Source organism: Protomyctophum parallelum (assembly GCF_964188405.1).
Source record: "Protomyctophum parallelum genome assembly, chromosome: 3".
NCBI classification, from domain to species: Eukaryota; Metazoa; Chordata; class Actinopteri; order Myctophiformes; family Myctophidae; genus Protomyctophum; species Protomyctophum parallelum.
In genome coordinates, this window is record NC_139698.1 from 34,452,999 (window position 1) to 34,476,314 (window position 23,316).

Below are 23,316 nucleotides of genomic sequence, written 5' to 3' on the forward strand. Positions count from 1 at the left end.
ACTTTCTTACTCCATCCTCTAAGACCCTAAACCAACTCCTCCTCCTCCTCCAACACCTCCTCCTCTTCTTCATTCTCTCACTCTATCTCACATCCACTTCATTCACCTCTACCCCCTCCTTTGACACCATACCCTATCTCTAAGGTCTTATGAGTCTCCCCTATCCATCTGCCCATCTGCTCTCTCTCTCTCTTGATCTCTCTCGCTCACACGAACGCACGCAGTACAGTACTCCCTCCCTCCCTCTGTCTCTGCAGGGTGTCTACTATTGGTATCTTGTTCCTCTGGCTCTCATCTTTCGCCGGCGTAATGTTCAGTGGAATTTCATGCTGATTTGGATGTTAATCACATTCTTACTCACACGAGGTCTATACATATCTCTAGTTACACACTACTGAAGGCTAGTAATGAGGAGGATATAAGAGGAGACTTATGGGAATATATACATGTTTTCCAGGGTTTAATGTACAGTATATCAGCTAAATCCATGCAGGTGTGAGTCTCTGGGAAAGCTTTATTGTACACAAGGAAGGGGAGAGTATGAATTGTTAAACAGGTGCCTAGTACTACTAGGGTGTATGCTTATAGTATAGAAATAAAATAATGCTCCATTATTTTGTTAGCTATGCCTTATTCAATGTAGCATACCATTCTGTAGATGGCATCATTCTAAAACCATTATTAAGATGACCATTTCAGTGGTTGACCCATAAAATTGACACATATAGTACACCAGAACTAGTGTACCTGTATGCCATGTAGAAGACCATATTAACACATTTAAATCATCCCACATCTGACTTGCTTGTTATGTTTGCATACCTTGCTATAGCATCCTCATGAATATGTAGTTAGTGCTCACGCTTGTGACTCTAGATGTGTGACGCTTGTAGCGGCTTGGAGATGATTGAATCACGACTGCAGCTAAGTGGATTTGAATCTGCATGCATATGAAGGAGACAGAGAAGGACACGGCCGGATGGAATCTCATTTCCAGCTGGCCTGTCAATCTTTCATCAAGCACGAGGGATTGCAAACCACTTTGGACTTGCTTTAGGTTTTGCCTCCCAACTATTACCTCTCTTCCTGTCCATAGTAGTCCATCTTTCTCCTGTCAGTATGATGCTATAAAACCTTGACCTGTTCTCTGCGTGAACGGGTCAAACTGCATTGTCTTCTTAGTAGACTAGTAGGAATAGTGATTTTGTGTGTTTCTAAGAGATAATAGGGGAAAATAGCCTTGAAACTTTACAGGGGACACTGCCTGAGATATGATAATTATGCTTTCAGCTAAAGGGAATTCTATCTGGTTGCCCTTCATTGAAGAATGTGTACCTTGCAATAGAAACATTGTAAACCCTGTCTAAACCTGCTTGCATCCATTATCTTATCATTGAACAATTACAATGATCCATAAACCCTGTTCTTCCCTCACTTGTCTTCCTGAATACTTTGCCATGTTCTCCCCTGCAGTTTAGCCACTCGGTTGAAAGATTTGTGTCTGCATCTTGCCGATATATGTGTGATTGTATTTTTTTTACTTTTTTGCCTTGTGATCCAATATAAGTCGATGGTCTTTTCCCCGCGTATGATGAGCCAGCCAGTCGGCTGAGCAGCCAAACAGCCTCTAAGCTAAAACGTCTGGGTTTCCGAGGCTACCTCTAAGCCAGCTAGGCAGGCATTTTAACCAGTTATGCCACATGGATCCAGTGGGACAGCATGCAGCTTACTGTATGTGTGCACAAACACTAGTGACACTCTCTCAAACTTCCATCTTCTTCAAAGAGCTACAGTCATTAGGGAGCACTGTAGCTCAGCCTCACAGACATCTCCCACCCGATTAGCCTGCCCTGGGATCCCTCTGCTTTGTAGTTTGCAGTCTACAGAGAATCAGTGAATATGGAAACGGTATTATGCTGGTTACGCCGTTGATTCTGTCCATTCGTTTGCATTTCACATGTGCCAGACGCACACACAAACGGGCAAAAACACAATCTCCGCCTCACAGCCTTCAGTTCTGGCTAAGATAATTAGGAAATTAATGTATTTCTCGTGTGAAATCCAAATGGGGAAAAAAAATAAGTAATTCAACGTCACTAGGTGGAAGTGCATCATTGAATTCTAATGACCATTACATACTGGTGTTTTTTAGGGAAGGTACTTTATTTTCCCCTAAAGTTATGCTTGGATATACAGCCACTGTTACAAAATACTGCATAAATGCTTTATTTAGAGAAATAAAGAACCTTAAGCACTTCTGGAAGTAGGAGGATTAGCGACTGCTGTGTTTTCGCAAATGTTTTTAAATAAAATCTACATCGACACGTTGTGAGCATGTACATAGATCGGCTATTTGAACTACTTTAAAGGTTTTTCAAAATAGTAAAAAATGGCAAATAAGTTTTGGGATAAGGGGTAAGGGGTGGCGCAAGATATATCTGTAAAGCTACATGGATTGTAGCTTTATCTCTCTCCTCCCTGGAATCATGTGAATTGTTTGCTGCTGTGTGGTTTAGTATGAACTGTTGGTTCAACATTAGTTTATTGAGGGTTAAAGATGTTACAAAAGGTTAAGAGCCACCACCCAGCATGAATTAACATTGTTTGCTTCTCCCTGCTATTAAGTTTGTTTTGCTAGTGTCGTGAAGTTTAGCATCAGCCCCCTTGGTACTAGGCAGCAGTTTTCTCAAGGTTGAGTTATATCAACAATTTACTCAAGGTCCAGCAGACAGGCATACAGCTCTGGGCTAATGCTGTATATAAAATCCTTGATTTCTTTAGAGGATTCTTTAGACTCATAAAAGTTGAAAACCCAATTCATTGTTCGTTCAGAGGCTCTTATTCAAAGGCCCCCACTCCCCTATATAGAAGAGTAACTAGCTGTAGTGAGCTCAGGTTTATGAGTATACAGATGGCTGTATCTGAAGGAACGGCTTCAGATTATTTGCAATATGTACTTTTAATTAATTCAAAGGTCTTCCTCTGACTCATTAGGTATGGCTTTCCATACGCCAAAGGGCATTGAATCAGTGCTGGTATAATTACAGCTGGGATGCATCCATTACTTTTTAATTAGTGACCTGGGGTGAGTTTCTCAAAACGTTGGGTTGTCAAAGCTGCTCTTTGTTTCCTTGCAGCTCCCTCATGCATAGCCAGAAGTCATTGATGATTATAACATGAATGTCTGATAATTCCTCTTTCTATGTGATGAAATGACATTGCTGAAAGGCAACGCTGAAATTCTAGGTTGGGATTTTTAAAGGAAAAGAAAAACATAAAAGAACTGTGAACAACCATCAAAATTCAGACATACAGTAGATGGTTCAATCATTTTTGTATGTAGGCCTACATGGGTAAATCTTAGTAGTTGTCAATCCTGAAAGACTAATCTCAGTTATTGAGTATCTATATAACGAGTTCTCATTATATAGATAAATGTATTGGCATGTATTGGGCAAAATAGTGAAAATACAGTGCCCATAATTGCACGTTAACTTATTTTTAACCTCTTTTCACGCAGCAGGTCTACGAGCTCACAATGTATTGCGATCCCGGTCAATTAACCATATAGGGTTTATGTGGTTAAATAGATCCAGCATGCTTTCCCTTTATTATTCTCCAATCACCATCAACATCTTTTCAAGGTAGACAAATATAAATCTGATTTTAATGGCTTGTGGTGAAAGGTTTTTTTCTTTTCAAAAGGTTTTTTTCAGTCACAGAGACTTGTCTATGGCCTCTGATTAAATGTGACGTTCGACCATGACCATTTGATGATCTGTCTGGTGAAGATTTTCTTGATGCGAATGTTTTCATCTCGGCAGTGCAGTGTGCTGCTGAATACTAAGTAAGGGTTCTCCTCAACATTGTAAAGGGGCCACGGTGTCTGGGTTTGTAGATATTTAGATAGTCTTTGATATGTTAAATGAAGTCACATCTCGCTGAACTCCACCAATTCGGTTTCTCAAACAAATGTATGTGAATTACAGAGGCCCCCCGATAATTCCCAACTGCGAGATGTTTGTTTTATGTTGCCAGAGAGCATGCTGTGCCAACGCTTCCTGGGGGTGCATGGACAGGGAATCTGACTACACAAGTCAGTTAATATATTAAAATAAAAACATCATGAATATATAGGATTGCATATATACGGTGATCTGAGGTACTGTTGCACTGCCTGTTCTTCTTGTCCTCCTTTGTTCCTCCCTCCATCGTCTGTCACTATTTAATATTGCCTGTAAATACTGTATAAACAGTCACCGGTTGATGACAGGGGATTAATATTGCATTTGCCTGGAATAAGGCATATGGATCGGATCCGTATAAGCATTATGGAGGATCTGCATATGAGCATCTGCACTGTAAAGTGGATTAGTAATTGAATTAGTAAATGATTCCTGGAAATGAACATTTGAAAAAAATGACCTCACAGCTGTGTCGGTCAACAAAATCAACTTTGATCAGATTCAACTCTTAAATGTGTTAGTCTATGTGCACACACAGGCTAGCCGCCAGTCTCTCGCACGCACGCACACACACGCACACACACAGTCATGGATTTGTCCAAGAACATTTTGTACTTTTTGTCCTTATGGTCCATTTAATTTAGCTGATGCCCAGATGGCAAAATAATAATTACACTTGACTGAATGATCAGTATCAAGCTGGTGGACAGAAGTTTTATATTCCTGTTAAAAGAACATCAACATCGTTTGAGACTAATTAGATTGTATTGATAGTCAGCTGCCAAATTCAACTCTCCAGGCCTCATTATCTTGATGAAAAAATCTAGAATTTCTTTAAAACATTACACAACATAAAGAACATAATATTGAGAACATTTAAGAAATTAGCTGTTGTGTTGACAAGACACTTGCACCAATCTGACTACACATGCATGGTATTTTAGTGCTGAAATTCAAATTCACAAAACAGGTCCTTAATCCTTAAGGACCTTAATCATCTCAGGCAGATACACTTAAGCCCCATTTACACTGGTAGCCAAATCCAGTCTGAATCAGATCCGTGCCACATCCAGATTGGAATCTGATTTGTTTAAAGGTTTCATGAAATTAATTTTCATAATTTTTTATGTTTTATGACCTCAATTACACCCATACAACATGAACTTTGAACATTCAGTGGATTTTCTGTGGTCTGGGGTTTTCTCTGTGACCCTTTTTCCACCGGTTGGTTCCCAATGGGAACCGGTTCAGTTATTTTTGGTTCTTCTTAGTCCATGAGCCAGAGCTCCAAAATTGTAATGTTAATTGTGAATTGATTGGGAAAAACTATACAGTACCTACAGTACATTAAATTGTTTATAGGATCTAATATAAGTAAATAAATATATAACCCTGCCACAGTAGTAGCTTTTTTCATATATATATATATATATATATATATATATATATATATATATATATATATATATATATATATATGCATTCATTCACAACAGTGATGAGATACTGTACCTCAAAAACATGAAAACTATTTACAGGTGTAAGTACCACAAAATCTAAATCCAAATAAATCAGGGGGGTATAGGGAGGTTGGGCAGTCATCTTCTCTCCTTTTGATCCACTGACATTGATAGGTGATTTTTCAGACCGGTTTTAAAGGAAGCCAGTGATTGGTTTGTTTTGAGGGAAGGGGGCAGGGCATTCCACACCTGAGTGGCAGTGCTATGGAAAGTGAATTTACCCATATTTGTTCTATATGTGGGTGGCACCAGATCATTATTTATACTCCCTCTAGTGTTGTGGCTGTGAGAGTTGCTCACCTTTGTGAGGTAATCGGTTAAAAAGTAAATGGGGACTGAGGGCACAGAGGGCAGGGCTGAATTTACAATTTTGAAAGTCAGCCCCATTTTCAACTGCTTGACTCTGACTTCTACCCGGAGCCATCCTATGCCATCAAAATGTGTTGCATAAAGGTGGGTCATGGGCTCTAGGCCTAGGAGGAGTCGGATTAGTTTGTTCTGGGAGGTTTGAAGTTAAATTCTTTGTGACCTTGAGATGTTCGAGAACCAGGAGGTACAGGCGTAGTCAAATATTGGCTGAATAAGAGCTCCAGCTAATGTCCTGAGAGCCCTCTTATTTACAAAGGACGAGATTCTCCCCAAGAATCTTGTCCTTTGATTTACTTTTTTGATCGCCCTTGTTGCCATGCCTTCACCTGTCAGCTTGTTGTACAGGATACAGCCCAGATATGTAATCTCTACTTTACTAGCAATTATAATGTCGTCAATTCTGACAATGAAATCATTTACTCTACTAAGGGAGTGGTTAGACCCAAAGAGAATAGATTCTGTTTTACCAAGATGTAATGAGAGTTTGTTATCAGTAAGCCAAAGTAGCTCTAACGGTTTCTGAGAGAAAAATACTTGAATGTGAGTTTTCGCATTTTCCCATATAAGTCGATAGGACATTTTAATTCACTAATAAATTAATTAACAGCGTTCAATTTGTTAAATTGTAAAAAGGTTAAAACCTCCATAATATAATGGTCAATGCATGTGTGAAAATTCAGAGCGATTGGTGCAGCCAGTGAGGAGCAGCGGCATTGTTTCAGACATTCATTCATTCAGACAGACAAACATTCCGTAATTATATGTTATATACTTGACTGACCCAGTGGCCAATTTGAGTCTCCTCCCACCGAATGGTTAAGAAACTATTGGACGACCAAAAACACTAGCGGGGGTTCCGGTGTTGCGTTACATTGAAAATCGGTGAATACGGTTTTGACGGAAGCAACAGCTGTACCCATTTTAAATAGTCTTGCACAGGGCACTGCAGGCTGAGGGCCGTGGCGCTTAAGTGCCACTAAGTTCCATTGTTAATCCGGGCCTGGTCTTGGGCAGTTGGCGCAATAGACCAATTATTTGTTTACAAACATTGGGGCGCATGCGGGTGACTGTTTCATGTAATCAATTCCCAACAGATCTCCAAACCTGTGGGGAGCGCTGGTTTCAGTTCATTCAACCTCCTCTTGTGAGTTGGCTAGTGAGATGCACCCTATAGGAGACATTTATACTTCAAAGCCCAACAGTATTGCACACAGAGAACAGCTGACATACAAGCTCACATCGCATCGCAGATGCGACTGTTGTGAGCGTAGAGGTCTGCGTGCGCGACACCATCGTGGGACGAAGACATAAATTATACTTGTTGGGCTGCAGGTGCGCGTGCAGCCGTGCACAAATAGGCTCTGTTACCGTGAGCGCACCTCCCGTTCTTATGACAGCGACTGGCAGCGTCTATACATTATGGGTAATATGATACTGACAGTTCAGGAGCCAATTTCTGTTAAAAACCTTGCTTGTAAATTTTTTGGCAAAATATGGAAATAGGCCTATTAGCTGACCTTTGACAGTAAAAGTCAAGTTTATTTAAGCAAAAATAAATTGTGTACTCTACATAGCCAATGTGTACAAACACAATTGAGGGGAAATGTGAGCGTTAACAAGCATGTTAAAAACGTTATCAAAACGTATTTTACATTCTTAGTTGTTGATTATTAAAATATATTTTAGCTGCTTAATTTGTTATTCTGATTAATGTGATGCCAGGAAGGCCAAGAGTTATGGGTTCAGTTCCCCAGGCAAATCTGATCTCTCACTGATTTAAATATACATGAGTGCTTAAAGGCATTTCGAGATAATATGCTATAGTTTATAGGGGTCTAGGCAGTGAAGCTCTAGGAAGCCTATTGTTTTTGTTCAATGTTCACATAATTATTTTTCTCAGCTTAAAGGGATAGTTCACCCCAAAATGACTTCATTTCTTTCTATCAATTACCCCATGGAGACTTGAATTATCGAGGATTCTCAATATTTCCAATAGATACAGTATGAGGCAAAAACAGTTAGGTCTAATCAAAAAGGTGTAATTGAAGATAATACAAAAATGAGAATAAGTCAAAGAGATAAAGTAGATAAAGTACAAAGTAAAGTACAGCGATGAATCCAAATAGAAAAGTACAAGTGTCGAAAAAGGATAGCTGTGCAAGCAGCCGATGAACCGTACAGAAGTAGAGTCGCACTTGTTCCTCTGGGTTTAGTCTGGCATATTAGCTGACTTCTCCCAACTTTCATCTAGGTTATATAGTAGGAATTTCTGTGGTTCAGAGTGAGACAACGTGTCCCACAAAGAGCAATAACACACAGTACAGGGTCAACGTGAATACACTCGGTCAGAGGGTCAATTAAAGCATACATGGATCAAAAGGTTAATAGAGTATACACCCCTGTATATAGAATAATCCCCCCCTACAGTATAAGTATGATTCTTGAACAGAATTCATGGATACGTTTGTGTATGGAGACACGAAGAGTCTCCTTTTAGTGTCATAAAATTCAAGTCTCCATGGGGTGAGTAATTCATAGAAAAAGTCATTTTGGGGGTGAACTATCCCTTTAAAGTCTTCATGCAGCAAAAAACGTCCCAAATTGGCAGGTGGCTTAACACACTTATTGACTTCACGTGGTGCTGAAATGATGATGATCTCAAACAGCTTGTTCAAGTCCGAATAATTCCATGAATTCAGTTTCTCAAGTCTTGTGCATTTTTGCTACACTGGTCTTATGCTAACAACAGTAACGTTTTTCAACTTTCTATTATAGGCAAAAGCTTTAAAGGAGAGTTCCTCACGGGCTGTTTTTTTTTACCATAAGTTGTAGACCCGTATCCATTCTTCACTGAGCTTGTGGCCCGGCGAATGCGCTGGGCAGGGTGGACAATAAATTGTCCAGGGCGCCAACCACTGGGGGGCGCCAACTATACAGACGGATGGATGGTTTGTCCGTCTGTCATGTTTACGTTTACGGTGACAGTTGACGCGGCCTCTCTCTCATGCTGTTAAGTTACAACTTACACCTATTTCCTTTTAATAACCTGGGTAAAATGTGCAGCATTGGGACTTGGGAGGCAAAGGTAAGGCACTTATTATTGTGAAGGGGCAGCTGCAGGTGCTGTTGCGCAAGATACCCATGTACCTGTCTAAATACTTCCTTAATGTAAACGAAGTCCACACCCACAACACCAGAGGGAGTGCAACAAACCATGTACAACCCAGATTCGGCACAAACAAGGGACTAAATTCTTTTCGCTCCTATGCCACCAAAATGTGGAACGCCCTACCAACAGTCATTAAGACATGTGAATCCCTTGACTCCTTCAAAACCGCTCTCAAAGGGCACCTACGGATGGCTGCAATTCGAAACTGGCCTCTGTAAAATCTGAATCCCCCCCACCCCCCCACCCCATTTTCCCTCACTGTATATAGTATCTTTTCCCTTTTTTGCTTCCCATATGATGAATTCCTGTTCTGTTCTTTACCTACAGAGAAATGTCTATTTGTATGTCTCTAAATGTTTGTATGTCTTTAAATGTTTTGATGAATTGAACAATGTGGACCCTGTTGTAAACAAGTGTAATGCTTAATTGGGTCGTCCACTCACAGTTGACAGTCTTTGTATTGAGTTTGTGCTTAAAATGTACTGTAAATTCTACAAACTGTTAATAAAGATTTCAATCAATCAATCAAACGTGTCGAGACTTGGAGTAATGCCTGCCGCATGGATTTAAGCTGTCAAAACTATTTTGTTAAAGTTAAATATGCCACAGACACTTTCCTGAACTGTGCAGCTGATACACAGATACAGCATTGTCATATTTAAAAGCGCTGTGTAGCTTCTCTCAGCTCAAAGCTTGTATAAACAGAATATGAATAAGAAGATAAATGAACAGCTGACGTCGGTGGGAGAGGAGGAGATATCCTCTCCCACCGACGTCAGGTGGTCATTTATCTTCGGCCGTACTCCATTTGACACTTTTCACCTCCTTTATGATACATTACACCACCAAGCTGTCTGTTCCTACTGTAATATAGAATGTGTAAAGGCACAACAAGTTTTTGTGTGTTCACATCTTTCAGCCAGTCTGAAAGTGCTGGCTTTGAAGTCTAATAATACACACTGACACACTGCACATAATTCTTGCAGGCCAGGTAATAAATAAATACATAATTGCCCAGGGCGCCAGTTGGCCCAGCCCCAGCCTGGCTTGTAGATCAGCTATTTTACAGGTGTGCTTTGAAATTTTGGACTAGAGGTCCAAGGTGTGTGTGAGTCCTCCTATTTCTGCCCATCGTTTGTGAACTCTTGTGGTTAACAATGTCACATTGCCACATCCTATTACTACTACTACTACTACTACTACTACTACTACTACTACTACTACTACCAGTAAGACGCCTTAAAGGCGAGAAGCGACCACAGGTGGCGGGGAAACAACAGACTTAAAAAAATGGTCAGTGTAAATCTGGCAATGTACACATACACAGAGACTAGGGCTGTCTTTGACTCAGGATGTATGTAGCAAGTGGAAGTGGGGTGGGGGGTTGTCAACATAAATAAATTACATACAGTGGAGGAAATAAGTATTTGATCCCCTGCTTTTTTTTGTACATTTTGTAAATTTGCCCTAATACAAAGAAATGAGCGGTCTATAATTGTTATGGTACTTTTCTGTTAGCAGATAGAGACAAGATATCAACAAAAAAGTCCAGAAAAAAACATTATATAAAGGTTATAAATTAAACTCAATTTGATCAGGTGAAATAAGTATTTGATCCCCAAGCACATCATGACTTAATACTTGTTGGCTAGCACAGAAGTCAGACGTTTCTTGTAGTTGGTCACCAGGTTTGCACACACCTCAGGAGGAATTTTGGTCCACTCCTTTTTACAGATCCTCTCCAAATCCTGAAGGTTTCGAGGCTGTCGCTTGGCAACTCGAAGCTTCAGCTCCCTCCACAGATTTTCTATGGGATTAAGGTCTGGAGACTGGCTAGGCTACTCCATGACCTTAATGTGCTTCTTCTTGAGCCACTCCTTTGTTGACTTGGCCGTATGTTTTGGGTCGTTGTCATGCTGGAAGACCCATCCACGACCCATCTTCAGTGCCCTGGTTGAGGGAAAGAGTTTCTTGTCCAAAATCTTACCGTACATGGCCCCGTCCATCAACCCCACAACGCGGTGAAGTTGTCCTGTACCCTTAGCAGAGAAACACTCCCAAAGCATAATATTCTCACCTCCATGCTTGACGGTAGGGATGGTGTTCTGGGGTTTGTATTCAGCATTCCTCTCCCTCCAAACACGACGAGTCAAGTTGATGCCAAAGAGTTCAATTTTGGTCTCATCTGACCACATCACCTTCTCCCAAGCCTTCTCAGAATCATTTAGGTGTTCATTGGCAAACTTCAGACGGGCCTGTACATGTGTCTTCTTGAGCACGGGACCTTGCGGTCACTTCAGGATTTCAATTCATTACGGCGCAATGTGTTTCCAATGGTTTTCATCCCCACCGTCAAGCATGGAGGTGGGAATATTATGCTTTGGGGGTGTTTCTCTGCTAAGGGTACAGGACAACTTCACCGCGTTGTGGGGTTGATGGACGGGGCCATGTACGGTAAGATTTTGGACAAGAACCTCCTTCCCTCAACCAGAGCACTGAAGATGGGTCGTGGATGGGTCTTCCAGCATGACAACGACCCAAAACATACGGCCAAGGCAACAAAGGAGTGGCTCAAGAAGAAGCACATTAAGGTCATGGAGTAGCCTAGCCAGTCTCCAGACCTTAATCCCATAGAACATCTGTGGGGGGAGCTGAAGCTTCGAGTTGCCAAGCGACAGCCTCGAAAGGATTTGGAGAGGATCTGTAAAAAGGAGTGGACCAAAATTCCTCCTGAGGTGTGTGCAAACCTGGTGACCAACTACAAGAAACGTCTGACTTCTGTGCTTGCCAACAAGGGTTTCTCACCAAGTATTAAGTCATGATGTGCTTGGGGATCAAATACTTATTTCACCTGATCAAATGGTGTTTAATTTATAACCTTTATATAATGTTTTTTTCTGGACTTTTTTGTTGATATTCTGTCTCTATCTGTTAACATAAAAGTACCATAAAGAATATAGACCGCTCATTTCTTTGTATTAGGGCAAAAATTTACAAAAAAAAAAATTACAAAAAAAAGCAGGGGATCAAATACTTATTTCCTCCACTGTAAATGACGATAAAGTTTGCGCGCAGTTGAGCATAATTGAGAATCATGGAGCAGAAAGAACAGAGACGAGAATAATGAGACACTCTACCAAACTGATCAGAGGTTCAGGTGTGTGGGTGTGTGTGTGTGGAGGGGGATCAATTGAGTTGGTGTGTGTGTGTCTGTGTAAGCAAGAGAGTAACAGAAAGCGTTAACAGAAAGTGCGAGACAGCTTCCTGCTGGTTTTCACAGTAACTGCGACTTGCAGTCGCAACTACTAGCCTACTACTACTACTACTACTACTCACAATTTCCAAATTCAAATTTGTCTTCTCCCATGACAAATCTCAACTATTCGTATGTTTAAAACACTACAAAAAAGTAAACAACTTTATTCATTGTAATTCATCCTGTCAAAACATCCAGTGCATATCCCTGGGTGTTTTTCTGATTTGCTCAGTATTTGAGAGGTACTGTAAGGTGTTTGAACGAAATAAATATGCAATACACATCTTCTCATGTGAAGCATGTCTTCACTGAAGGTCATAAGCTACATTAAAATGATGTATGAGGTGTATATAAGATTTATATACCTCAACAGCACATACAGTAGGGATAATCATGATGAATTATTTTAAAGAAACAAACTAAATCATTACAGCTTTTCCATCTGCCTTTCCTCATCTTTTCCTGTGAAAATATAAATAAAGAACATTGTCAGCCCTCATCCATTGTTCCTCGGTGTGTTGACTAATCAATCTGTTGTTGGCTGACCACTGGCATAGAGGAAACATGTTTTTGTCTCCACCAGGCCGAAGGCATGTGGGGAGAGTATGTTTTGCACTCCGTCCGTCCGCGTGTCCGTCCGTCCGTCCGTCCGTGTGTCCGTGAACAGCTAATCTCGGCCACCGTTAACCCGGTCGATGCCATATTTTGCACACACACTCCCTGGATGCCAACCATGAACCTCTGCCCCAAACTTTCCAGAACGGCCTGTTATAGCGCCACCAGGAGGCCGCTTTGTGCAAAACAAGTTTTTGCACAGTACACCTACAGATTTTGTCCAAACATCACGCAAATTGGTACACAGTCTCTCTAGAGCCATTCAACGAAACGGGTCTTTCAGATTTATCAGACTCCATCCTGATTGGTTAAGATTGGCTTCCAAAGTTCACAGGAGTGCTCAGTTTCAAACAAAATGCTGCAAATCATGAACACATCGCGTGATTTCCGTGAAATTGTGCACCCACATTCCCACTAGGCCGAGGACGAAATGCCACATGAACAATTTCAACTCAGCCTCAAGGTGGCGCTATAACTGGCCGAAAAGTGTTTTTACCTCTAACTGCACGGATCTGTGGATAACCTGGTGGAGACCTGTGCCCGGAAGGGCACTTTTTCTAGTTTCTTCTCACTTTTACCAAAGTTATGCTGTTTATTTTCATTTTTGGGGATCTGTAGTCCCATAGCCTGGACGGACATCCATGCTTTATAGGTTGCTGGTTGTTTTGGTTGTCAGGGTTACTGTGATAATAGGTAGGGATGTTTGATTTGGTCTAGAACTCTAGAATTGTTGATCGACGGGTGTTTACAATAGTAAATTGTGCTCACCTCTCTTTTTTGTAGCATTCTGGGTCTGGGCATGCACACGCGCACACACATACCTTTACACATGTGTGGATGTTTGTCTTTCTTAGTCAAGTGTACCAGAAATAGTGTATACTCAAAACGTTTTATAGACAAATGTTCCCATGGACAGGTCAGTGTAGACAAAGGTGGACATATGGACAGTCGATGCATATTCTACTGTACCTCTGTTCCAGAGGTACAGTAACATAAGAGTATACTAATGGTGGGCTTGCATTATAACAAGAATCGGTAATTCTAACTACTATACTCTTCTCCTTTTCAGAGTTGCGAAGCAGCTCGTGTGGAAATCCTGGTATTCCACCCAAAGGTATTCTGAATGGAACACAGTTCAACGTAGGGGACAAGATCCGCTACCGATGTGTCACCGGGTATGTCCTGGACGGACACTCCCTTCTTACTTGCGTCACCAACTCAGCCGGCGTGTCCGTGTGGGACTTCCCTGTCCCCATTTGCAGAGGTGAGCACGTTTTTTCTCTCTCACGGGCTCTCCTTTAATATATAACAGTATGAGATAATGTTTTATAAATGTAGGGCCGGAAATAGCAATTATTTTCCAACTGATTATTCTATCGATGACTTTCGATTAAAGGATCCAGCTACTTTCCTGCCCCTCCCCAGATCTGCAGAGGTCAGGATGTTTTTTCCAGTTATAATTCTTGATACCATCGACCTGTACAAGACCAGTTGATTTTCTGCACTCTTCCCGCACAGAACCAAGCAGGAGGTTCAATACTTTTACACGTGTCAGCATTTATAATGCTTAAGGAATGATGTAAAACTTGGCACCTCAGCTACAGTGGTATGCCGACCAATGATGCATCACGCCTGAACCCTTCTGACGAAAAGGGCTTAGAAAGCTGTAGAGTCTGCAGTTTTGAAAAATCCTGGACATAGTATACTACATCGGACCATATTGACCACTTTCCGGGGTTACAGTCCACATTATTGGAAAACATCAGATAGTGTCAAACGAAGGTAGAACATCCAGGCGTCAACATATTTTCTACATTTTCCAAATATCAGTTATTATTGAACCTCAAAATGTGCTGCACATTGTGTTCAAACCTAATCTGGTATGAAATATACGAGTCATGAGCCCTTGTAGTGAGTAGGTGATGTTTCCTGGCAAGCATTTAGGTACAACCCTCCAGAGCCCACAAAATAATTAGATTTTATATTGTTGCTGTCAGGCAGAAACCTTTTCATAAATGAACGCTCTATTGTATACTGTGCTGAATGAGTGTAAAGAAAAAGTAGACAAACTACAAGCTCACAGTACGTCACGATGTGATGTGTTGTGAGCTTATATAGGCCTATAGATCAACTATTTAAACATTTTCATCTATAATGACATGCCCAAATTAGGGACGCCAGGTTGAAAGGGATGAAGTCTGTCCATGGGTTTTAGAAATATTTTACCAATCAAACGGATAAACCTGTTATTAAGAGCTCATGATTACATTGGATCCATTGAAACACAGGTTATTTTTCCCCCCTATTTCCTGAAAAGTAACCGTTTTGGACATACAAGGTTTCCACCCGACAGCAACCGCATGATGAATGGCTGATTGGCTGACTGGCTCTCCTTCTGTGACCTGATGTTTTTTCTTTTCCTCCTGCACTCTGTGTTGATAGGATCTGACATGGCAGTCATGTGAATAATCCACTCTTAACGTTTACATTTATAGCAATAGATATTTCCCATGTGAGATTTCCATCAGTGAGCTTTTGTGACAAAAGCCGCCAAGCATTATATCCTTGATGTGTGTGGAGGACATTGCACGTCTTTGACTCAAACTAACCTGAACATGCTGTGTGATTGCCATTTGTTCGTTTGACTGGTGTTGCTTTATCGGGGTTAGTAGATTTAGGTTGGATGGATGGAGAGTGAGGTGTTTTAAAAGACAGTTTCTAATCTCTTACTACATATTGGAGAAATGGGCTGAGGTTAGTCAGAAGTTTTTATAGACGAATCCGCCAAGCGGCAAATCATAACTGTGGCGTCAATAAGCGGCACCGCTTGAATACAACGACACCGTAGCTACAGGGCATTCGTCTATCGAGAAGAGCTAAAAGACATTCCTATATCTAGGCTACTCCTTTTTCCTCCACTGGAGATTTTTCTTAGTGTCTTGAGCATTACTTTGAGGTTGTGCCCTCAGTCTCGCAATGTTGATGTTACAATAGGCACGCCCCAAAAAATCATTGCTATACGACATTGAACGTTTCATTGATCATACATTGTCAGTCTTTGATTTTGTTATGGCTGTACTTTATACTGCTGAATTCGCTGTATAGCAAACTGCTTTTGGGTTGCTGCTTTATGCAGGTTAGCATAACACATGCAAAATATAGTTATGTAGGCTACTGTAAGTATTATTTAGTTTTGTTTATTGTCTCCACCAGGCCGAAGGCATGTGGGGAGAGTATGTTTTGCACTCCGTCCGTCCGCGTGTCCGTCCGTCCGTCCGTCCGTGTGTGTGTCCGTCCGTGTGTCCGTGAACAGCTAATCTCGGCCACCGTTAACCCGGTCGATGCCATATTTTGCACACACACTCCCTGGATGCCAACGATGAACCTCTGCCCCAAACTTTCCAGAACGGCCTGTTATAGCGCCACCAGGAGGCCGCTTTGTGCAAAACAAGTTTTTGCACAGTACACCTACAGATTTTGTCCAAACATCACGCAAATTGGTACACAGTCTCTCTAGAGCCATTCAACGAAACGGGTCTTTCAGATTTATCAGACTCCATCCTGATTGGTTAAGATTGGCTTCCAAAGTTCACAGGAGTGCTCAGTTTCAAACAAAATGCTGCAAATCATGAACACATCGCGTGATTTCTGTGAAATTGTGCACCCACATTCCCACTAGGCCGAGGACGAAATGCCACATGAACAATTTCAACTCAGCCTCAAGGTGGCGCTATAACTGGCCCAAAAGTGTTTTTACCTCTAACTGCACGGATCTGTGGATAACCTGGTGGAGACCTGTGCCCGGAAGGGCACTTTTTCTAGTTTAGTTTTGTACAGCATTAGTACGGATGTTTATTTTTTATGTTGTGGACTCCAGTAAGAGTAAGTGGTGCCATGTTTCATTTTTATGTTGAGGACTCCAGTAAGAGTAAGTGCTCGCATGTGTGGCAGCTAATGGGGATCTTGATAAGCAATAAACAATAAATAATGTCCAAGTGCTTTGCTCAGCATGTCGACAGTGACTGAGACTTAATGAGCAGCCCTCCTGCACACTGTAACATCAGGCACCGTTGAATCATACAGTATGTTATTTCTCAAGTGAAGTTAAGCAGGTTAATCTGTATTTTGATCTTGATCTTTCAGCCTCTTTGCAGAGGCAAACGCAACCAAATAGAGTAATACTGTAATCATGCACGCACGCACACGCACACACCCTTTCAGTAGTAAAAGTCAGACTGTTAGTGTTCATGCCAACGCCACAGAATATTGTGGGGTAACATTTTTCAGAAATCGTTTTCAGCATTTGATGAATGGTCTGCGACAGAAAGCTGCCGATGGAAGATTCTGTTCCGTCTCAGTGTGAGCCTCTGTTGCCGCAAGCTAGAAGACAGCCCTCCTTTTCAGTTCCAGGCCCTACTTGAGCCACACTCTCCCCTCTGGATGATCGGGCCAGACTCCTCTATGTGGGCAGATGGTCCTTTGATCTCTTTTCCTCAGAGAACCTGCCCATTCTCTTGGTGGCTGAATGTTTCCAGCACCATACACAATACCAAACCTTTCTCAAATCTCCCATCACCCCCTACCTTCTCCCTACACTTCTGCCCCTCATCTATCCCTCCCCCGCTCCTGGTTTCCTATCTCACCTCCTTTCACCACTTCTCCGTTGCATGTAGCCCCAGTACAGTACAGTACAGACTGTACTACTTGACTAGTTTCATTTTCCACTGCAGATAGGACCACCTCATATAGCTGGTCATCAAAGTGACATCCATCTGCATAGGACAGTGCTAAACAATGCTAATGCTGGCATTATTGTCTTCAAAATTTCACAACAAAATGTATCAGCCAAAATAGTGCTGCAACATTTTCGTGATTTCCTGGTAGGGGGGGGGGGTCCAATTAGGTACTGACCGTACCTAATTAGACCGTACCTAATTAGTGCAACCACATTGGCTGACCTGCAGTGAATCCTGGTGGGAAATTGGAATGGCAATGAGCATGAGGAGGTGCTGTGACTGTGAGGCTGAGTCTTATCAGTACTGTGGCTGTGTATGGTTCTTATACCCACTGCTGTGGCTGTGCATGGTTCTTATGCCAACTACTGTGGCTGTGCATGGTTCTTATACCCACTGCTGTGGCTGTGCATGGTTCTTATACCCACTGCTGTGGCTGTCCATGGTTTTTATACCAACTTCTGTGGCTGAGACAGTGTGTATGGTTCTTATACCCACTGCTGTGGCTGAGACAGTGTGTATGGTTCTTATACCCACTGCTGTGGCTGAGACAGTGTGTATGGTTCTTATACCCACTGCTGTGGCTGAGACAGTGTGTATGGTTCTTATACCCACTGCTGTGGCTGAGACAGTGTGTATGGTTCTTATACCCACTGCTGTGGCTGTGCATGGTTCTTATACCAACTACTGTGGCTGAGACAGTGTGTATCGTTCCACTACCAGTGCTTTGGCTGTGTATGGTTCTTACAACCACTCCTGGCCCTTCTTACCGTTTTGTATAATGAATAAAGAATCACATTTGTCCTGTTTATTCCTGGGGAGGCTTGCCTATTCCACAGAGAAAATGGGAGGGAGAGATGGATGACAATGGATGACAATAAAGAATGAAAGATTGACAGAGTGAAATAAACAGAGCAGAGGGGAGGTAGACTGAGAATGAATGGGTATTCTAATCATGAACAGTTACTGTCCGTCCCCGGAGCCTATTTAAATTCCAGATTGTCGGTGGACATTCATTAAGCCAGGCAGCCAGCAGTGGTAACATGAGAATATGGCATATTGATACACTGTCATTCCTGCTTCTGGTCTTATCCAGCAGCACCATACAATTAGCTCTGTTCTTCCTTTACACCAGCACTTCCATGTCTGCTAACATGACTGGACTATAAACAGTGTTATTTCTGACTGCTCTGCCTTTCTGTCTAGTGAGAACGAGAAGTCCCTGTCAACATGAGCAGTGGGGGAAATGTTATTATGCTACTACTTGCTTTGTGGCTGACAAGCTTGTGCAAATATATCCTCCCAATTAAAATGAGAGTTAATTGGAAACGTGTGCCCATCCTTGAGCTAGGCAGCATTTCTGTGCATAATACAGTAATGGGGAGTCATTCTTTTGTTAAAACATTTGATAAAAACTAAAACGGAACTAAAAACATGATGAACATGAAGCACTTATAGTGTTAAATATTGTCTATTATGATGTGATTAACACAGGTTTGTCATAATTGTCTCCATCAGGACGGGAGAGAGTATGTTTTGCACCCGGTTAGTCCGTCCCTGTGTCCGTCCGTCCGCCCCCATTTTCACATGGACCTGTTATAGAGCCACCAGGAGGCCGGTTTTTATGAAACAAATTTTTCGACCCCTGCAAAGCTTTCGCTGAGGACTCACGGTGGTTTCCTGGCGAACTCCCCGTCTCTATAAATAAGTTGCATTATTATTAGGATTCATACAAAGGAAAAACCTGAGGTAGCATAGAAAATGTTACATGGGTTCCTTCCTGTCTATCCTGGGGGGTGAATATTTCCTCAGCTGAGAGACAAGTGTGGTATATCTGATCAAAGTCAAGGGAAGAGCGGCTTAATCCCTCCTCAAGTAGCATTATATTGCTGATGCTGAGGATGTAAATGAGCTCCACTAAAGCAGTTCTAATCCTCACCACTGTCTTCTCTTTTTTTTCTCCTGTGCCATCATTTTATGAAGAAAATGATCCTTCCTCTTTAAATCCATAGGCCATAGCGTGCTCTAATGATTCGCTAAGAAATGCATTCCCTGGCATTCAGTGCCTCCTTTATGCCGCTAAACCTTGTTGGCAGGTCATACCTCAAATATTGTAATGTGTCCCAATAGAGCGCAAGATAGCAGTTTACCGCAGGCATACAGTATGAAAGCTATCATGCATTATACAGTTGCAGCCATTTAAGCCATTGCATGCCCAAGCTGTGATGTATTTTCCTGTACCTGAGACTGTGCTGATTGATAATTCATCCTTCATGGATGCAGCTCTCAACAAAGTGTGTCCAAAGACTGTATCTACTTCATTGTCTTCCATATTTTAAATTGGCTGCTGCTTTTGAGAAATGAATGAGTTATAAGTGGTTTATTATCGGCAACCATGGTTCAGGAGATCTCCCTGTGCCCAAATGATGATGGTTTATAAATGAGAGAATAGAAGCTTTTCTCATTTGTTCTTCATTTTGGTCAAAACCAGCCACTCCTGCACACTTTAGATGTCAATCTTGGCCAATCAGGATGGAATATACAAAATCTAACAGATCTGCCTGATCACATAATAGTCTATAGACTATAGAGAACAGCTGAAAGGTTTGGGAACCTCTGTGTTTTTGTGTAATCCGTGAAGAATTCTGCAACACAACAATGCTTTGTGTTTAATGTAAAATTTACTTTTAGACACTGGAATCTTTCTCAGAAAACCAACCAAATGTTTTCCTTGTTTGTGTAAGCCTATGCACTTAATACATTTCATATCAAAGGGACCTATTATGCTTTTCCTTATGGACTGTCATAAATTGCAAGCAGAAAATTTTGCCCGGCATTGCCAAGGTTATTGCGCCGCTGCTGCTGCTGATGATGACATGTCACTTTGTGACTCGTCAATCAGTGTGTTCTCAATCAATCAGTGTGGTTTTGGTGCCCAGCTGGCTGGGTTATTGCGTTGGTGAAATAGGCTCTCCCCCTCCCTCCTCCCTACTTATTCTTCCCTCCCTCCATTCCTCCCTATCCCGCAATCCCTCCGTCTCTTTCAGGACTTTGGGGGATTTGATTTTTCTTTTTTGCATTGTACAGTATGCCTGCCAGAAAGTCCTATTTTTGTTGAGAAACAAAAGTTACATTTGTTTGCTTTTCACCAGACATCATCGGATATAGATTCTGTTTTCACGCTACAACAGACACATACCCCACCGTATTTGTTATTGTTTGTTCTCGTCGCTCGGCTAGGCTGCTGCTAAAAGACAGGACTGTGAGGACTCAGGAGTGCAAGCTGAAAGTATCATTCTATCACTCACACTTTAACAATCACGCTAGAAGCAATCCAGCTAACTGTACATTTTCTGACAGGGAACAATGGGGGGTACTTCTGGCTTCTGGAAAACAAGCCAAGTCAGAAAAAGGTGCAGTTTAGAGAGGAGGGCCTTAAAGAAACGGGAGTTAATGGCTTGTTTCAGAAAGAAGCTGAAAGGGGTGTCCAAAAACAGCCTGTATAAGTAAATATCCAGGTTTTTGTTTGGTTTTATAACTGTGAATCATGAAATCTACTATAGTGGAGAACAGAAATACAAATAGCTGGAAATGAGCATAATAGGCCCACTTTAAATTATATGTTATAAATAACACAGTTCTCCACCAATGTTGTAGTTTGTGTAGGTGTTGCAGTGTTGTTGCTGTGCTTCTGGCACCATCTTCCTTGTATAACAGCAGTTTGGCCCAGGACCAACCTTTCTACCATGTTTTGTGCAAACAAATCCATGCTGAACTGCTAAAGATATTCTGATAACAGATGCACAAAGAGATCAGGCAAAATAATGTTCTTCGTGGTGGTAATAGACGGATAACTATTTAATAGCTCTATTGCAACATGTTGATACTTTATTGATTCTGTTATGATGCCATATTCCCCTGGGGGCAGAGTCATTTGCAGGTACTGGGTAACTGACTGTGTTGTAAAAAAAAATCCTCTCACATTTAAGCAATATGGAGGATTTTCTTTGAATATCCACTTCAGTAGTACTGTAGTACTCATCAGGACATAATATCCGATCCAATTTACGAACAAGGACATCTTTTAACACCCAGAGTACTAGTGAAGGGATTCTCTGGACTCTGTTCATTTCCAATTATAAACTTGAATATCATTTCATATGTTTTGCTTCTAACAATTAAGATTTCTGCTAAAAAAATGTCCCTGGCATCAGTGTGAAGGTTTTACTACTGTATCTTTGTTGCATGGCTATGGCAGTGGCATACACTGCAAATTACTTAATCTCTGAGAGTATAATTAATTCAGGATTTCCTGAAGACACTAATTACTGCTCTGCTAGCCATGTGTTTGGTGGCTGTATCAACCAAATGTCAAATTGAACAGGCATATATATTACAAATACTGTACTGTGCGTGTTGTGTGCGAGCAAAAATAACTTTGTATGGAGCTCTCTGGTGGAGCTGGTATTAATCCCACGACCTGACTACAGATAAGCACGGTTCCAGATATGGGCATAAAAGTGGCACAGGCAGACAGATGCAGAAATCCCCATATATGGGCATGAATGGGGCACAACCAGTCAGGCGCGTACATCAGGTACTCTGTATATAGGTATAACGGGTACAACCCTAAACCCGGCAGCGCATCTCATTGCCGTTGCCGGATAATGCACTCGCTGCTTCTGCTTTCCGTCTGGTGCTGTAGTCTGGTGCTGTGCCCAATGGGTACTAGTGCTGCCGGAATTGTCCAAAAATTACATTCGGATATTCGTTTTAAAAACCCACGTGGATTCGAGCAATTCGACCCATTCGGATTTCGGATTTCAATTCGAGCCATTCGAATTTATTAATAATTATATTTACACCAATACAACCTGAGACATAACATTTAAGATTGCATTGCTGGCGCAACTCTCTCTCTCCGCGCATTGGTGCTGCTGAAAACCGAGTTGGAACACAACGCATGCATTCTCCCTTCTCCAGTAAAACTTTCTTTTCCTTAAATGAGCAATCCTACCACACAGCCTTATCAAAACGAGGCACGGAGGCAGTATTAATTCACAGAACAGAACACTGCATTGCTGCTGCTGCCTTTTTATAATTTCCTGAAGGATAAAGTCGCTTCATGATTGAAGATTGATGAGTGATAGATCTGTGTGTTGTCTAAAACACGGAAGATTTCACCCTTCTGAGCAGCGTACACCCACTGCGCAAAGAACGTAAAAGGCTCCCACGGCCCCGCCCGCCCTGTGCTCACTACGCAGGCTGCGCTGCGTACGGTAGTCTGCGTTTAGGAAGAGTATGAGGCAGCTGATTTATTCTTTAATGTATGCCGGTGTCGGCGTGTCGTGTGGCAAATATAACTAATCTACAAGCTCACAAGTCATAACGCGTCGCTTACCCATGGCACCGTCTCGCGAAAACTAATAATAATAATAAATAAATAAATACTTTTTATTATTATTTTCGGTTATTCATTATTTTTTTTGATTCGAAAATATATTCGGATATAGAATATTCGTTGGCAGCACTAATGGGTACAATGATAATATTATTAATAGTGAATAAAACCTTTTTATTTTAACCAACCAAGATGGCTGTCAAGATTTATATTTAGTGGTCATTTGAAATTCCAGTTGCCAAATGCCAATAGCTGGTAAATGCTGGCCAACGGAAACCCTGATTTCTA

At 41.6% G+C, this 23,316-nt stretch overlaps 1 protein-coding gene across 1 annotated transcript in view; it reads left to right on the forward strand.

Annotated features, from left to right (window-relative positions):
• LOC310855938 (CUB and sushi domain-containing protein 3-like) overlaps positions 1-23,316 on the forward strand; it is a gene marked incomplete at its 5' end in the record, with an annotated part of 374,665 nt that overhangs the window by 45,711 nt on the left and 305,638 nt on the right. Inside the window, one exon of the mRNA XM_083761135.1 lies at positions 13,964-14,158. Within this exon, the coding sequence (XP_083617261.1) occupies positions 13,964-14,158 (195 nt within the window). The remainder of the gene's footprint in view (positions 1-13,963; positions 14,159-23,316) is intronic.